The sequence below is a fragment of the Mobula hypostoma genome, chromosome 1, assembly GCF_963921235.1.
Source record: "Mobula hypostoma chromosome 1, sMobHyp1.1, whole genome shotgun sequence".
Classification (NCBI taxonomy): Eukaryota; Metazoa; Chordata; class Chondrichthyes; order Myliobatiformes; family Myliobatidae; genus Mobula; species Mobula hypostoma.
Window position 1 is genome coordinate 127,788,282 of NC_086097.1, and position 19,318 is coordinate 127,807,599.

Sequence of the window (19,318 nt, forward strand, 5' to 3'; positions counted from 1 at the left end):
AATGCCTTGCTGAAATCCATATACACTACATCTACTGCTCTTCCTTCATCAATGTGTTTGGTCACATCCTCAAAAAAATCAATCAGGCTCTTAAGGCACGACCTGCCTTTGACAAAGCCATGCTAACTATTCCTAATTATATTATGCTTCTCCAAATGTTTATAAATCCTGCCTCTCAGGATCCCCTCCATCAACTTACCAACCACTGAAGTAAGATTCACTGGCGTACAATTTCCTGGGCTATTTCTACTCCCTTTCTTGAATATGGGAACAACATCTGCAACCCTTCAATCCTCCAGAACCTCCCCCGCTCCCTATTGATGATGCAAAGATCATTGCCAGAGGCTCAGTAATCTCTTCCCTAGCCTCCCATGGTAGCCTGGGGTACATCTCGTCTGGTCCTGGAGACTTATCCAACTTGATGCTTTCCAAAAGCTCCAACACACCCTCTTTCTTAATGTCTACATGCTCAAGCTTTTCAATCCACTGTAAGTCATCGCTACAATCCCCAAGATCCTTTTCTGTAGTGAATACTGAAGCTAAGTATTCATTAAGTACCTCAGCTATCTCCTCCGGTTCCATACACACTGTTCCACTGTCACACTTGATCGGTCCTATTCTCTACATTTTATCCTCTTGCTCTTCACATACTTGTAGAATGCCTTGGGGTTTTCTTTAATCCTGCTTGCTAAGGCCTTCTCATGGCCTCTTCTGGCTCTCCTAATTTCATTCTTAAGCTCCTTCCTGCTATCCTTATAATCTTCTAGATCTCTATCATTACCTAGCTTTTTGAACCTTTTGTAAGCTTTTCTTTTCTTCTTGACTAGATTTACAACAGCCTTTGTACACCACGGTTCCTGTACCCTACCATCCTTTCCTGATCTCATTGGAATGTACCTATGCAGAACACCACGCAAATATCCCCTGAACATTTGCTGTACCTTTCTACCATACCTTTCACTGGGAACATTTGTTCCCAATTTATGCTTCCAAGTTCCTGCCTGATAGTTTCATATTTCCCCTTACTCCAATTAAACAATTTCTTATCTTGTCTGTTCCTATCCCTCTCCAATGCTATGGTAAATGAGATAGAATTGTGATCACTATCTCCAAGATGCTCTCCCACTGAGAGACCTGTCACCTGATCAGGTTCATTTCCCAATACCAGATAAGTACAGCCTCTCCTCTTGTAGACTTACATGCATATCGTGTCAGGAAACCTTCCTGAACACACCTAATAAACTCCACCCAATCTAAACCCCTTGCTCTAGGGAGACATGATGCAGACTGGGAAACTGCTTTGTTATGCGCATTCACTTCATCTGCGGGGAAAAAAAAAGCAGGATTTCCTGGTGACCAACAATTTTAATTCCAGTCCCCATTCCCATTCCAACATGTCAATCCACGGCTTCTTCTACTGCCACATTGAGGCCACTCTCAGATTGGAGGAACAGAACTGCATATTCCATCCGGGTAGCTGCCAACCTGATGGCGTAACACCAATTTCTCCAACTTCCAGTAATTTTTTTCCCCTCCCCATTCCCTCTTCTTTAACCCCACTCTGACTCACCTCTTTCCTCTTCTCCTCACCTGCCTATCACCTCCACCGGTGTCCTTCCTCCTTCGCTTTCTCTCATGGTCCACTCTCCTCTAGACCTTTACCATTTCCACCATTCACCTCCCAACTTACTTCATGCTCCTCCTCCTACCCACCTGGCTTCACCCATCACCTTTCAGCTTCCGTTCCTTCTGCTCCCTCACAGCTTCTTCTTCCCGTCCTTTCCAGTCCTGAAGAAGGGTTGCGGCTTGAAATGTTGTCTGTTTACTCACTTCCGTAGATGCTGATCTGTCCCTCCAGCATTATGTGGGTATTGCCCCCACTGACCATATGTTTCCTTAAAGAAGGGGACCAAAGCTATTTACAGTGCTTAAGATATGGTCTCACTAATGCCTTGAACAGCTGTAGTAAGACTTCTCTGCTTTTACACCCCAAACCCTTTTAAATAAAATCCTATTAGCCCTCCCAATTAACTGCTGATTCTGTATTCCGGCTTTTAGGCAATTCTGATGGAGGGTCTTGCCCAAAACATTGGCTGTTTATTCCCCTTCATAGAGGCTGCCCGACCTGCTGTTCCTCCAGCATTTAATATGTTGCACTAGTTTTCTAACACTTGCAGAATCTCATGTGTATGCTAGCTTTCTGCATTTCATGTACAAAGATCCCCAAACCTCTGTGCTGTAGCTTTTTGCAATCTTTACCAGACAATCTATTGAACGTACCCAAACCACAAGCGGAGGATGAACCAAAAGATTCATAGTCTGTTGAGGGTTTTCTGATTTGTAGATCTGTGACATTAAAGACCTGTGATCCAGAATTATACAAGATGCCCAGGTATGACCTACAGGAGGCTATTTTAAGAGTGAAGAAACAATTCTGGTTGAAGTTAGGGATAGAATCGGATGCACATCAGCTCTGGAAGAGTAAGCAGGCCATTACTTCCTACAAGGCGAAACCTGACGTCATGATTAGATGTGATGCTTCACTCCCAAATGAGCTCAATGTCTTCTATGCACACCTTGAAAGGGAGAATAAAACTACATCTGTGTGAATCCCTGCAGCATCCGGTGACCCTGTGATCACTGTCTCAGAAGCTGGCATCAAAACATCTTTCAAGAGGGTGAACCCTTGCAAACCATCAAGCTCGATGCTGTACCTGATAGGGCACTGAAAACCTGTGCCAACCAACTGATGGGAGTGTTCAAGCACATCCACAATCTCTCACTGTTGCTGTTGGCAGTTCCCACCTGCTTCAAGAGGGTGACAATCACACCACCAAGAAGAGTAGGATGAGCTGCCTTAATGACCATCTCCTAGTGGCACTCATATCTACTGTGATGAAGTGCTTTGAGAGGTTGGTCACGGCCAGAATCTACACCTGCCTAAGACCGATCTGGACTTGCTCCAATTTGCCTATCGCCACAACAGGTGTACAGCAGATGCAATCTCACTGGCTCTCCATACAGCCTTGGATTAACAGGACAATAGCAATACCCATGTTAGGCTGCAGTTTATTGAACACTGAGCTACAATCAACACTAACATACCATCAGTTCTAAATTAACAAGCTCCAAAACCTGGGCCTCTGTACCTCACTCTGCAACTGGATCGTTGACTTCCTCACCGGGAGACCATAGTCAGTGTGGATTGGAAATAATATCTCCTCCTCACTGACAATGAACACTGGTGCACCTCAAGGATACGTGCTTAGTCCACTGCTCTACACCCACAAATGTGTGGCAAGGCATGGCTCAAACATCATCCACAAATTTGCCTATGACACAACTATTGTTGGCAGAATTTCAGATGGTGATGAGGATGCTTACAGGAGTGAGGTAGATCAGCTGGTTCAGTGGTGTTGCAATAATAACCTTGCACTTAACATCAGTAAGACCATGGAATTGACTGTGGACTTCAGGAAGGGGAAGTCGAGGGAACACATCGAGGGATCAGCAGTGGAAAGGGTGATAGTTTGAAGTTCCCGGGAGGCAACATCTCTGAAGATCTACCCAGGGCCGAACATACTGATGCAATTACAGACAAGACAGTGACTATGTTTCATCAGGAGTTTGAGGAGACTTAGTATATCACTGAAGACTCCCACGAGTTTCTACCGAAGTAGCTTGAAGAGCATTCTAATCGGTTGCAACACCACCTGGTATGGAGTGGCCACCGTGCAGGATCGGAAAAAGCTGCAGAAATTTGTACACTCAGCCAGCTCCGTCATGGGCACTAGCCTCCCCAGCATTGAGGGCACCTGCACAGGTAATGCCTCAAAAAGGTGTCATCCATTATTAAGTACCCCCATCGGTCTGGACATGCCATCTTCTCATTGCTACCATTAGGTAAGGGGCACAGGAGTCTAAAGACCCCTGTACCTACAGGAGCTGTTTCAGGAACAGCTTCTTCCCGTCCGCCATCAGATTTCTGAATGGATAATGAACTCATGAACACTACCTCACATAATTTTTGATTCCTTTGCACTACTCATTTAATTTTAATATACATTTCTTATTGTAATTTAGTTTATTATGTATTACAGTGTACTGCTGCCACAACAAATTTCCTGACTTAAGCCAGTGACACTAAACCTGATTCTCTACTTCTGAATTTTATCATTCTTCCTTCCAAAGTGAACAACACATTTTTGCTACGTACTTATGTTACTTGCTAACTTTTTGTCCATGCCCTGTAACCTACCAATCTCTCTCTGTAAACTGGTTGTATCCTCTTGACAGACTGCCTTGCTACCTTTTTATTATTCATAAATTTGGGTACAGTACTTTCATTTCTTTCCAATAAATTAAACATATTGCAAACAGCCATAATGCCAGCAGTAACCCGTGCCCTGCTAGTTACAGTTTGACAACTTGAAAAGGACTTAATTATTTCTTCTTGCGGCTTTCAACTGGTTAGCCAATCCCATTCCATTTTTTAACTCACATTAAGTCACCTTAAAAAGTAAATCACATTTACATCTCTGCATTTAAGAATAAAGCACATCATAAGACATAGGAGCAGAATTAGGCTACTTGGCCGATTGAATCTCCTTTGCCATTTCATCATGGCTGGTCTATTTCCCTCTCAGTCCCAGTCTCCTGCCTTCTCCCCATAACCCTTCCTGTCCTGATTGAGCAAGAATCTATTGAACTCTGCCTTAAATATACCAAATGACTTGGCTGCTAAATTCCAGAGACCATCCACCCTCTGGCTAAAGAAATTCCTCCTCAGCTCCATTCTAAATGGACTTCCCTCTATCTGAGGCGGCGTCCTCTGGTGTTAGACTCCAACAGCTTAAGAAATACCCTCTCCACATCTACTGTACTGAGGCCTTTCAACATTTGATTGGTTTCAATGAGATCCCTCCCTCATTCTTTTGAATTTCAGTGAGTACAGGCCCAGGGACACCAAATGCTCATGTGATAAGCCTTTCAAACCTGGAATCATTTTCGCAAACCTCCTTTGAACCCTCTCCAATATCAGCATATCTTTTCTTAGGGGCCCAAAACTACCCACAATGCTCCAAGTGAGGCCTCACCAGTCTCAACGTTACATCCTTGTTTTTATATTCGAGTCCTCTCGAAATGAATGTGAAAACCACATTTGCCTTCCTCACCACCAACTCCAACCTGCAAATTAACCTTTAGGGAATCCTGCATGAGGACACCCAAGTCCCTTTGTACATCAGATTTTTGATTTTCTCTCTATTTGGAGAATAGTCTACACTTTTATTTCTTCCACCAAAGTGCATGACGATACACTTCCCAACTCTGTATTCTATCTGCTACTTCTTTGCCCATTCTCCTAATCGGTTTAAGTCCTTCTGTAGCTTCTCTACTTCTGCAAAACCACCTGTCCCTCCAACTATCTTCACATTGTCTGCAAATTTATCATATTTACAAAGGAAGCACAGTAGAGCAGCTGCCTCACAACACCAGAGACCCAGGTTTAATCCTTTCTTCAGGTGAAGTTTCTGAAGTTTGCATGCTCTCCCGGTGATTGTGTGGGTCTCCCCCATGTACTCCAGTTTCTTCTCATATTCCAAAGACTTGTGGGTTGGTGGGTTAATTGGCTGCTTTAAACTGTCCCAGGTGTTTTGGAAAAAGGTAGAATCTGGGGAGTTGAAGAAATGTGGAGAGAATTCTAAAGATTGGTCAGTGTGATCTCAATGGGCCAAGGGTCCATTTCTGCACTGTATCTCTCTGCTATTTACTTGTGCTATGCATGGCTCAATGCTGATACATGCAATTACAGCCATCAAAGGAGATTTACAGAACTATGGGAAAGAGAAGGGAGTGGACATCTTGATTGTACAGGTGTGCTTCGGCCCCTCAGTATGAAGCTTGGAACTCAGGACATTGGGATCCTCAAATCCTGACTGAACACCAACTGATTCGAAGACAGTAGGCTATTGTAGCCCAGGAATTCTGACATTCACATGGCCACCTCCAGATCTCGATCAACAAATAAGGTGGTTTTTAGAGGGTGTTCTTCCAGAAAGGGCAACTGAAATGGGTTTTGCTACTAAGAAAGATCAAGTCCAGCATATCAGCTACTCTCCGTGGAGGATAAGTGAATCTCATATCTTCAGGTTTACTCCAACAACTAAACAAGCACACTACAGGCATGAACTTCTATTATGGAAGCCTTACATCCTAAAGAGAAAACCATTATCCAAAGAAATTTCAACATCCAGGGTCAGAAAAGATGCACTCCTCTGTAAAAAATATGATCAGAAGGAGGAGGTAGTGAAAGCCAAATAGAATAGGATCCTCTTTCTGCTAAAATGAAGGTTGAAGGAAGCATGTTTCATCAGAAAGGTGGGGTATTTAGACAATAGAAAGGAGGAAACATACTAAAGTATTAGGAAGCAAAGATCAGACAGGGCTCGAGAGTTAAAAGGTAGCCAGGAAGGAGCTTAAGAATGGATAGAGGACATGAGATGGCCTTGATGAATAGGATTAGGGTGTTCTACACATACGTGAAGAATAGGAGAATATCCAGAGGGAGGGTAGAACTGATCAGGGATAATAAAGGAAACTTGCTTGGAGTCAGAGGTGGTAGAAGAACTTTGCTTCAGTATTTACCAGTGAGAAAGATCTTGATGAATTGAGGCCAGTGTAGAACAGGCTGATATATTGGAATATGTCCACACTAAGAAAGAGGCAGTATTGGAAATTTTGAAAAAAAAGCCATTAAAATGGATAAGCCCCAGGGCTGGACAGGATATTCCCCAGGTTACTATGGGAAGCAAGGCAAGAGTTTGCTGCGCTGTTGGTGATCAGCTTTACATCCTTGGTGGCCACAGGAGTAGTACCAGAAGACTGGAGGAATGCAAATGTTACTCTTTTGTTCCAGGGATAATCCTGCATTATACACCAGTGAGTCTTACATTAGTGGTGGCTAAACTATTGGGAGATGGTTTTTAGAGACGGGATTTATGAACATTTGGAAAAGCATAGCCTTATTAAGGATAGTCTGCATGACTTTGTAAAAGGCATATTGTGCCTTATGAACCAATTGACTTTTCTGAGGAAGTAACAAAACAAGTTGATTAAAGTAGAGCGGAGGATGTGGTGTATAAAGACTTTAGTAAGGTGTCCCACAAGATTGCCCATGGTAGGCTCATTCAGTAAGTCAGGAGGCATGGAATCCAGGGAAACTTGGCTGCATGGATTTGGAATTGGCTTTGCCACAGAAGGCAGAAGATGGTAGCAGATGGAGCACATTCTGCCTGGAGGTTGGTGCCTAATGGTGTTCCATAGGGATCTGTTCTGGACTCCTGTTCTTTGTGACTTTTAAAAATTACTTGGATGAGTAAGTGGAAGGGTGGGTTAGTAAGCTTGCAGATGACATCAGGTTAGTGGTGTTGTGGACTCTGTAAAAGGTTGTCATAGGTTATTACAAGACATTGACAGTTTGCAAAGGTGGGCTGAGAAGTGGCATTCGGAATTCAATCCAGAAGTGTGAAATGATTCACTTTGCAAAGTCGAACTTCATGACAAAGTACAAACTTAATAGCAGGATTCTTAGCAGTTTGAAGGAACAAAGGGGATTGTGATTTCTGAAAGTTGTCACACAAGTTGATAAGGTGGTTAAGTGTGGTGGTTTTTTTAGTTGAGGAACTTAGTTGAAGAGCTACGAAGTAATGTTGCAGTTCTCTGAAATTCTGGTTATTCCAGAGTATCCTGTTCAGTTCCAGTTGCCTCATCACAGAAAGGAAGTGGAAACTTTACAGTGTGCAGAGGAGATTTACCAAGATGTTGCCTGGACTGGATGACATGTCTTAAGAAGAAAGGTTGAGCAAGTTAGACTTTTTCTCTTTGGAGTGAACGAGGATGAGAGGAGACTTGATAGACGTGTAAAGATAACAAGAGGCAGAGATCAAGAGGGCAGCTAGTTCTTTTTCCCCAGGGTGGATAATATAAGAGGACAGGTGATTGGAGAAAAGTACAGGGGTGGATGTCAGAGTCACTATTTTTAAAAACAGAAATAGTGGTAAGTGCATCAAGCACATTGCACGGATAGTGGAAGAGGCTGATACATTCGGGACATTTAAGAAACTCTTAGATTGGCACAAGAGATTCTGCAAATGCTGGAAATCCAGAGTAACATACACAAAAAGCTGGAGGAACTCAGCAGTTCAGGCAGCATCTAAAAAGAGGAATAAAGAGTTAGTGTTTTGAGCTGAGACTTTTCATCAGGACTAGGCACATGGATGAAAGAAGAGTAGAGGGCTGATGGTTAGACTAATCTTGGATAGGTCACGAGGTCAGCACAACATCGTCTGCTACACTATTCTCTGTTCTCAAATGCAGTCTCGTTATATCAAAAACACTGTTTTGCCAGATGGGTAAGCATAGAACTTCACAGCAACAACCCAATCTATGCATGTCACCTGTTAGATTCCATCTTCCTCTTAAGTGAGAGACTGCAAGCAGATCTTCAGCTTCCATGCTGATAGCTATTGATAATCACTGCCAAAGCCACTGTGATCTCCTTCAGCCTGGTCATTAAACAACAAGGATAACAGAAATGATGCAATAATAAAAAAAAATAAAATCAGATTCAGATTTATTTATCTCATGTACATCGAAACGTACAGAGAAATGCATTACCAAACGATACATCCAGAGCTGTGCTGGGGTAAGTCCGCACATTTCGCCACACATTCTGGTGCCGATATAGCATGCCCATGATGTCTGGCAGAACAAAACAGTAACAACAAGCAAAAAAACGACAACAGCAAAACAAGCTCTGTTCCTCCCGCCCACCCACCCAGATAATCCAACAACTCCAGGACAGGTCCCCTCCAAACTCCAGACTTTGGTAGTTGGGCTTCAACTTCCAATCGACCTTCGGCCTCCGGTCCTCAGTATGGACCGATGAAGGGACCACGAATTTCAGGGCTGAACTCTGCTCCTGCCGACACACTGGCCCTTGGGCCTCCTACTTGCACAGCCGTCTGATGCTGGGGACCTGGGACGGCCAGCATCTACGTTTGCCTTTTAACATACATCCATGTCATTGGTCTTTGAGTGCAGAGCGGAGGCCTGGAGACTAAGTCTTCTACGTTCCTGTCCCGAAACCTTCCCCTCTAACTTCCCCGTATCAAGATACAAGATTGTTTAATGCCACTTCCAGTACACCAGTGTAAAGAGAACAATATAACTGTTACTTCAGAACAGATGCAGCACAAAAAAAATGCACACAGCAAGATAAAAGAACATAAAACAAACCACAGTAAGTACAAATACATAAGATAGCTACGTACATAGATTGTGTATAAAGTGACTCTAGGTACAGGAGAGTCTGTCCATAAGGAGACTCAGTCAGGAAATGATAAAGTAATGGTAGTGGAGAGCGGTGTGGTGTGATGAGCCTTACTGCTGGGGAAAAGTAACTGGTTTTGAGTATAATGGTCCCTGGCATGGATGCTATGTAGCCTCTTCCCTGACGGAAGTGGGACAAACAGTCCAAGAGCAGGATCCTTCATGACATTGCTAGTCCTTTTCCAGCATCTTTCTGCATACAGGTCCTTGATGGTAGGTAGGCTGGTGCCAGTGAGGCATCGGGCAGCTCTGACTACCCACCGTAGACCCTTCCTGTCCGCTGCAGTGCAGCTTCCGTAGCATGCTCAGAACTGCACATCTGTACAAGGTTGCGAGCATTGCTGTGCACAGTCCATCTCTCTTCAGCCTGTACAGAAAGTAGAGGTGTCGGTGAGCTTTCTAGATTATGTAGGATGTGTTCTGGAACCACAAGAGGTTGTGTGAGATATGCACTCCCAGGAGATTGGAACTGCTTATAGTTTCCACTGCTGTGCTGCCACTGGGAAGAAGAGAATGAGCGGTGCAAGCCCTCCTGAAGTCAATAACCATCTGCTTTCTCCTGTTGACACTGAAGAGGTTATTTGCCTGGCACCAGGCCAAGCTCTTCTACCTTCTCTCTGTAGGATGTCTCATCATAGTCATGTCATTAACAAACTGTCACTAAACTCTAACCTGACCCCTAACCCCCTCTGTCCCCAAAACCTTCCCTACTTAGAGAACTAACAATACCAAGTCATTCTCCGACAGCGCCTTACGAGCATGTATAGGAGCACCCATGAAGAGCTTTTGTCTACCAGAAAACATCAGAGTTGTGTAATGAGAATAACCATGAGCTAATAAAACACAAATACATCTTACAATCTATTTCTTGAGATCATGGGATCATTCATCTGCCTGAAGGGAACATGAGGTGTTTTGCAGACCAAGGTTATACAAAAAAGCTGTGCCCCACAGGCCAGACAGTGGGGACAGGACATGGAAGATCCAGTAACTTATTCATAACTAAGACATGCACATATTCTTCAGCACTGTCAAGAACACCTAGAGACCAAACACTGAAGATCCCCTACCTCTTCCCAACTAACAGTCAAGAATTTACTCAAAAACAGACAGGCAACCAGCACTTGCAGGAAGGAACAGATTAAGGACCTCCTCAGATGTATCTCTGTTGCTGACATGTGCAGCCACAAACTGTCCATTCTCTCCACACTGACCAGTCAAAAGACAACATCCCAACTGAAAACTAACAAGATCATGGGGGTGTATTTTATTTACATTTCTAGTGAAAGTCTGTGTATTCTAAAAATTAGTGTGCAGAGATACATTACCATTAGGAAATATACTTTTTCATTATTCTAAATGTAAATATAACCAGAGATCCATGAGCTAGTCCTCATTGGAGGATCAGAGGTAGAGAGGATTAGTAACTTAAATTCCTGGAAGTTATCTTTTCAAAGGACCTGTCCTGGGCCCAGCACATAAATGCAATTGCAAAGGAAGCACGGCAGTGCCTCTACTTCCTTAGGAGCCTGTGGAGATTTGCCACAATGTCTAAAGCTTTGACAAACTTCTATAGCGGTGTAGTGGAGAGTACATTGACTGTCTGCATCATAGCCTGGTACAGAAACACCAATGCCTTTGAATGGAAAATCCTACAAAAGGTGGTGTATGAGGCCCAGTACATCATGGGTAAAGTCCTCCCAACCATTACACATATCTACATGAAACGCTGCCGGAGGAAAGCAGCATCTATCATCAGAGATTCCCACCACCCATGCCATGCTCTCTTTTTTCTGTTGCCATCAGGTAGAAGGTACAAGAGCCTTAGGACTTGCATCACCAGGTTCAATAAGAGTTAATACCCCTCAATCATCAGGCTCTTGAACAAAAGGGGATCACTTGCCTCATCATTGAAATGTTTCCACAACCAATGATCTCACTTTAAGAACTCTTTATCTCATATTCTTGTTGGTTATTTATTTATATTTGCATTTGCAGTTTGTTGTCTTCTGCACTCTGATTTATCTTTCATTAAACCTGACATAGCTGCTATTCTATAGATTTGCTTGAGTATACCCTCAAGAAAATGAATCTCAGGGTAGTATAAGGTGATAATAAAGTTTACTTTGAACTAGCACAGGTTGAGTACTCCTTATCTGAAATCCAAAAAACCTCAAATCTTTTTTTGAGCGCTGACACGACATTACAAATGGAAAATTCCACAAGATGCTGGGAAGGCTCTCAGGGATCTGAGAGATGACCCCACATAAGTAAAAAATGAAGATCCCCAATCATGTACTGTCAGTGGTGGGTGAACATATGCCACTTAAAAGGTATGCTGATCATGAAACAAGCAAAGATCTATCACGATTAACTGAAAATTGAAGGCAATTGTGAATATTCAGCAGGCTGGTTGCAGAAATTTAAGAAAAGGCACAACATAAAATTCTTAAAGCTTCTGCTGATCTCGAGCACTAGAAAAAATCTACAATGCTGATTTTATATGAGGGATATAAACAAACTAAAATGCAAATACAATGTACTGAAACCCTTTCTTCAAAACGCAGAACGGTAGATGGAGACTGAAAGCCTGCAGTTGTTTACAGTGTTCAACAGCTGATTCAGATATTTTCCTGATGCTGCTGTGTTGCTTTTGTTACTCTGCACATACTAACATTTCATTATTCTAACGGTATGTAATGATTTTTACTGTTTTATTTATATATAAATATAGAAACTTCTGACCCCAAGCATTTCAGATAAGGGGTGCTTAATTTATTATTCAATGCGTTATATTAGGATACCATCTAACCACTGAACCTGTAACATGTCTTGCAGAATGGCAACAGGATGGAAAGACATTATTCGGTCTATCAATACTATGATAGAATTAAAAAATGCTTGACTAAAAATAATTTGAACTGTTACATGAATAGTCATACGACACGGTAAACCAAACCAGTTTAAAACCCAACTTCCGGGTTCTAAATGCGCGTTGTTTTACGTCTGCAGACTAAAATTGCAATGAGGGACTATCATAGTAACAACCGAACAAATACCTCCTCCTCTTGTCCTGCGTGAACTGGAGCTCGACCAGTCCAAACGTGGAATAAAAAGCAAACTGCACCAGAGTTAGGTACCAGCCGAAGGGTTTGAAGCCTTCCAGTGAGAAAATGAGCTCCTAGGAATCAAGAGAAGGGACGTTAAATGCGAATGTAATTGTGTGTAGTGCAGAGCAATGCAATAAGCACAATCCACCCCGGCCTGCAAAAACACGGGGTAGGCTTGTACTGAAGAGCAAGCGGCATTTGTGCATAGAACTTGGCAATGACCTGCAGGTATCCATACACGAGATAGAAGACGAAGACTCCGGTCACACAAATGGCGAACTGCATAGACCTGGAACAGTCACCCAGATTGAAGCCGATCACTCGCAGCTGTTCCGCCGACTTGATGTGCGGGGACATGGAATCGGGCGCATCGGGGACACTGATGGAGATATATTTCCTGGAGCCGTTCATCTCTATCAACCGGTCGGTCCCGCCGCCAGTCGCAGGCCTCAGGCTCAGAGCTGCCGCGAACAAACCGCAAGAGAAGTCAAGTCAATGCCGCAGCCTCACCGCCGCATCATGAATGAATCCGGCAACCGTCCTTCGCACTGACAACACTAGTATAGTAGTAGTAGTACTAGTTGTTGTTGCCGGTATCTCGCTACCTGCCAGCAGTCAATGGGCAGGGTTACGGCATCGGCACACCGCGCATGCGCTGCTGTCTACCTCCCTACCCGGGCAGGGTGAAAAATCCAAGGTGGCCTGCCTTTGCGCCTGCGCAGCACCCGGCTAGTGACGGCACTTCGAGTGGCTCTTGCTATGATTTCCCTATCCCACCCTCCTGCACGGTCAAAAAGGCACTGGCGCTCATTGCTGCTAAAGGATTTAGTGACACGTGTCCCTGAGTGCAGACGTATGGCGTGTTGATGTGTAATGCATTTCAGGCTCAGAGACAACTGGGTAGTCTAAACTTCACCGTTTGCGGCAGGCAAAAGTGTCAACAATTCTGCAGAAGTCGGGAGTGCAAACTTGAACTTAAAACAGGGTGCTAGGCTATGGTTGGTTTGCACGGACACAATGAATGATCTACACACCGTGTTCTTTCTGTCTGTAGAGTTAATCAAAATCGCCCCACCAAGTAAAAGGAGCTGGCCCCGCCTTCACTTGGCGATGCTGGAAATTAGGACAACCAACCTGATGTAGCCAAAAAAAGAAGACCCACAGTACAAAAGCAATTTTGCAACTAAAAAAATTCCAAGCCTGCTGTTAATCTCAAATCTTCCCCATACTTTCACTGATTTTCTGTAATCTGACCAGAATTGCGGGTGGTGCTTATACTTTGACATGACAAATATACAATTCTAGTTTATAGAAACATAGAAAACCTACAACACAATACAGGCCATTCGGCCCACAAAGCTGTGCCAAACATGTCCCTACCTTAGAAATTACTAGGCTTACCCATAGCCCTCTATTTTCCTAAGCTCCATGTACCTATCCAAAAGTCTCTTAGAAGACCCTATTGCATCCGCCTCCACCACCATTGCCGGCAGCCCATTCCACAACTCACCACTCTCTGAGTAAAAAACTTACCCCTGACATCTCCTCGTTACCTACTCCCCAGCACCTTAAACATGTGTTCTCTTGTGGCAACCATTTCAACCCTGGGAAAAAGCCTCTGACTATCCACATGATCAATGCCTCTCATCATTTTACTCCTCTATCAGATCACCTCTCATCCTTTGCCGCTCCAAGGAGAAAAGGCCAAGTTCACTCAACTCTCTCTTATATTGTTGTTTTGACCAATAAGAAGAAAGCAGCCACAGAGCCATTTTAACAACCTCATCCAAGTAAGCTGAGAATCCTTCCATCCTTTACATTTCTTAACATCTTGCATTTTTTGTATCTTCCCTTGACAAGTTTAATCTCTTAAAATTCATTCCTAATTCTCTTCCAACTGAACAAAGCTATGTCCTGAAGTCAAAAACTTTTGTCTTCTTGGTTAAGCTCAGCCAAATTTATTGTAAGTAAGCTACTTCTTTGCCCCTACCTTTAGGTTAATTAAGAAAACACAAATGAGGGACAAAACACTGACCCTTGTAGAACCTCATCAGTAACAGCTTTTCAGTCATTAAAAATCACCAGTTATTTCCATTTGCTTTCTGCCTCTGAACTAATTTTAGATCCAATTTGCTACACCATTTTGGATTTCTTTTTATCCCCTCACACTGTTTTGTGGGAATTCATTGAAGCTGTTGCTGGCATTCATGTCTGATTGGTTCTTATTTTGTTTTTTAGTGCATCCCATGGAACCACATTTGATGATCCCTTTAACATACCCTTCCTAATGTCCATTTCAGATTTGCCTGGAAATGACTATCTCCAACAGGGGAGAATTTACCATCTCCACTTGATATTTCATGAATCCCATCATTAACATCTTTGTTCATCAAGCAGAATTTTAATTATGCCCACCACATTAATAGTTTAAAATTGAGCAGGGAAAAGATTGAGTATTTTTCATGTTCTAATTCCATGAGGGCTTTCCACCAGCAGAAGGCGTATGTCAGGAATGTGATGGAATGCTGTGCACATACCTAAATGGGGTGCAGCTGTAACCACACACTATGTTTGATTAACACCCCATAATCACACCAAATAACCAATACAATGTGGCTGTGGGTTATACAGTTTTAACTTTGGAAGAGCCACAGTTACCAGAGTTGGTGATGTAAAAGATCTTGCTCGAAATAATAAGCAGGAATTTTGAAAGATTCTCTCTTGGATGAATCCCAAAAGAAGTGCACTGAACACAAATCCACTGAGGTTTCATACCACTGCAGCACAAAAATAACAACAGGTGATTAAATAAGTTTCAACAATGTTTTGGGGTGTGGGCAAATGGTGCTACATATTTACAATGGGTGGGCATTTCAACTGACAAAAATAAAAAGATATTGTAGCGGTGTGCTACACACAGTGCTAGAATAACCACACGGAGCCGGGGAGTTGGAGTTGCGATAAAAGAGATGTATTCAAACTTCGCGGCCTGCTTTAAAGCCTTCCCATTCCCGCCCTCCCTGGGCAGGTCTGCTCTGGGGAATGCATAATCGCAGACCCTTTCTGCGCGTGGGATTTTCCCCCTACTGGTGAAGATGGCCTGGCGCCCTTTTTGGGGCCGGCCTCTCTGCCGGCGCGCACTGTTTCGTGAGCCGGTTCGTGTGTGCTAGAAAGTGGGTCGCCACATAAACCGCCCCCCCCCAGAACCGGAGATACATCCCCCAATGTCCACAGTCTGGATGGGCCTCTGTTTCGGAGGTCTGCCCCTGCGCCGCGGTGCCTGAGCCCGGACCGGCTGCGCAAGGTCCACATGGGCCAGTTTGAGTCGGTCCACCGTGAAAACCTCCTCTCTCCCCCCAATGCCCAGCATGAATGTGGACCCGTTGTTCCTGATCACCTTAAACGGCTCCTCGTAGGGCCGCTGTAGCGGTGTCCGGTGTCCGCCCTGTCATACAAAAAGAAACTTACAGTTCTGCAGGTCTTTGGGTACGCAGGTCAGGCTCTGTCCGCGCTGTGAAGTGGGTATGGGGGCCAGGTTACCGAGCCCTCTCACGTAGTCTGTCCAGGACTGCTGTGGGTTCTTCCTCTTACTCCCTTGGGGCTGGTATGAACTCTCCTGGGACGACCAGGGGCGCGCCGTACACCAACTCGGCCGATAAGGTGTGCAGATCCTCCTTGGGCTCCGTGTGGATTCCGAGCAGGACCCAGGGAAGTTCGTCCACCCAGTTAGGCCCTTCCAGGCGGGCCATGAGAGCCAACTTCAGGTGACGGTGGAAATGCTCCACTAGTCCGTTCGACTGTGGTTGGTAGGCAGTTGTGTGGTGTAGCTGTGTTCCTAAAAGGTTGGCCATAGCTGACCACAGGCTGGAGGTGAACTGGATGCCTCTGTTGGAGGTAATGTGGGCTGGTACCCCGAAGCGGGCTACCCAGGTTGCGATCAGTGCTCGGGCGCAGGATTTAGAGGTGGTGTCGGTGAGCGGGACTGCCTCTGGCCATCTGGTGAACCGGTCTATCATAGTTAGGACGTACCACGCTCTTCGCGACACTGGCAGGGGCCCCACGATATCCACATGGATGTGGTCGAACCTCCGGCGGGTGGGTTCGAACCGCTGCGGTGGAACCTTGGTGTGCCGCTGCACCTTGGCCGTTTGGCACTGCATGCACGTTTTGGCCCATTCACTGACCTGTTTACGAAGTCCATGCCACACGAACCTGTTGCCGACCAGCCGGACGGTTGTCCTGATGGAGGGGTGCGCTAAGTTGTGAATGGATTCGAAAACCCGCCGGCGCCAGGCTGCTGGGACGACGGGGCGGGGTTGGCCGGTAGCTACGTCACATAGTAGGGTCCTCTCACCTGGGCCTACGGGGAAGTCTTGGAGCTGCAAACCGGAGACTGCAGTCCTGTAACTGGGGATCTCAGTGTCTGCCTGCTGTGCCTCTGCCAGCGCTGCATAGTCTACCCCCTGGGACAGGGCCTGTATGGTCGGTCTGGAAAGTGTGTCCGCCACGACGTTGTCCTTTCCCGAGACATGCCAGATGTCCGTCGTGTACTCGGAGATGTAGGACAGATGTCGCTGCTGGTGGGACGACCAGGGGTCGGACACCTTAGTGAATGCAAAGGTAAGCGGTTTGTGGTCTGTGAACGCGGTGAAGGGCCTACCTTCTAAGAAGTACCTGAAATGCTGGATTGCCAGGTATAGTGCCAATAGCTCCCGGTCGAAAGCACTGTATTTGAGTTCGGGTGGTCGTAGGTGTTTGCTGAAGAACGCCAGGGGTTGCCAGCGACCCTCGATGAGTTGTTCCAGCACTCCACCGACCGCTGTGTTGGATGCGTCCACCTTGAGGGCAGTAGGAACGTCCGTTCTGGGGTGCACTAGCATCGCGGCGTTTGCCAAGGCTTCTTTGGTTTTAACGAAAGTGGCTGTGGCCTCTTTGTCCCAGGTAATGTCCTTGCCTTTACCCGACATCAGGGTGAACAGGGGGCACATGGTTCGGGCTGCTGAGGGGAGGAAATGGTGGTAGAAATTCACCATACCCACTAATCCCTGCAGGCCTTTGATTGTGTTGGGTCGGGGGAAGTGGCGGACCGCCTCTACTTTGGCGGGCAGCGGGGTTGCCCCGTCTTTAGTAATCCTGTGGCCCAGGAAGTCGATGGTGTCGAGTCCAAACTGGCATTTGGCTGGGTTGATTGTAAGGCCGAATTCACTCAGGCGGGAGTAGAGTTGACGGAGGTGGGACAGATGGTCCTGACGACTACTGCTGGCTATGATGATGTTGTCCAAATAGATGAATGCAAAGTCCAGGTCGCGTCCCACTGCATCCATTAGCCGCTGGAATGTCTGTGCCGCATTCTTTAGGCCGAATGGGGTGATGAGTGCTGTTTTGGGGATGTCGTCCGGATGTACCGGGATTTGATGGTATCCCCGGACGAGGTCTACCTTGGAAAAGATCCTTGCTGCGAAGTAAGTTTGCTGCGAAGTCTTGAATGTGCGGCACAGGGTAGCAGTCTGGCGTTGTAGCCTCGTTCAGTCTGCGCTAGTCACCGCATGGTCTCCAGCTCCCTGTTGTCTTGGGCACCATGTGCAGGGGGGAGGCCCATGGGCTGTCGGACCGTCGTATGATCCCTAATTCCTCCGTCTTCTTGAACTCCTCCTTCGCCAGTCAGAGCTTGTCCGGGGGAAGCCTTCGAGCACGGGCGTGGAGGGGTGGTGTCTGGGTCGGGATGTGGTGCTGTACTCCGTGTCTGGACATGACTGCCGTGAACTGCGGTGTCAGTACTGATGGGAAATCTGCCAGGACCCTGGTGAATTCGTCATTGGACAGCGTGATGTCCAGGTGTGGGGCTGGCAACTTTGCTTCACCCAGGGAGAACATTTGAAAAGTCTTGGCATGGACTAATCGCTCCCCTTACAGGTCGACCAGCAGGCTGTGGGCTCATAGAAAATCTGCCCCCAGGAATGGTTGGGCCACGGCGGCCAGTGAGAATCCCACATGAACCGGCTGGAGCTGAACTGTAGCCGCACCGTGCGGGTGCCGTAGGTCTGTATTGTGCTGCCATTTGTGGCCCTCAGGGTGGGTCCCGGTTCTCTGTTGCGGGTGTCGTAACTCGTTGGAGGTAAGATGCTGATCTCCGCTCTGGTGTCGACCAAAAAACGGTGTCCCGACTGCTTGTCCCAGACGTACAGGAGGCTGTCCTGATGGCCAGCCGCTGTAGCGATCGGTGGCGGCTGGGCCTTGGCGTTTCCTGGGAATTTGCAGGGTGGTCTACAGCGGCGCTGGTGGTAGAAGCACCATTGTTTGTTGGGCTCCGCTGCCGGGCCTGGTCTGGTCTGTTGTTGGGCACGCGACTTGGTGATCTGTGCGACGGATGCCCCTCTCTCTTTCCTGGCATTCCACAGCACATCTGCACGGGCCGCCACCTCCCGGAGGTTGCTGAAATCTATGTCAGACAGCAGCAGGCATATGTCCTCGGGCAGTTGCTCTAGGAATGTCTGCTCAAACATGAGGCAGGGTTTGTGTCTTTCAGCCAGGGCCAGCATCTCGTTCATTAATGCCGACGGTGGCCTGTCTCCCAAACCATCCAGGTGCATTAAGCGGCGTGCTCGTTCGCGCCGTGAGAGTCCGTAAGTCCTTATGAGCAGGGCTTTGAATGCTGTGTATTTGCCGTCCTCCGGGGGTGACGCTATAAACTCCTCAACTTGTGCAGCAGTCTCCTGGTCGAGGGAGCTCAGCACGTGGTAGTAGCGAGTGGACTCCGAGGTTATCTGCCAAATGTAGAATTGTGCTTCTGCCTGTTCGAACCACAGATGGGGTCGCAG

At 46.1% G+C, this 19,318-nt stretch overlaps 1 protein-coding gene across 1 annotated transcript in view; it reads right to left on the reverse strand.

Moving 5' to 3' along the window:
• slc35b3 (solute carrier family 35 member B3) overlaps window positions 1–13,149 on the reverse strand; it is a 55,809-nt gene extending 42,660 nt beyond the window's left edge. Inside the window, exons 1-2 of the mRNA XM_063055638.1 lie at window positions 12,723–13,149; window positions 12,450–12,571 (exon numbers count right to left, since the gene is read on the reverse strand). Coding sequence (XP_062911708.1) covers window positions 12,450–12,571; window positions 12,723–12,911 — 311 coding nt within the window. The 5' untranslated portion in view covers window positions 12,912–13,149. The remainder of the gene's footprint in view (window positions 1–12,449; window positions 12,572–12,722) is intronic.
• Between the last annotated feature and the right edge of the window lie 6,169 nt (window positions 13,150–19,318).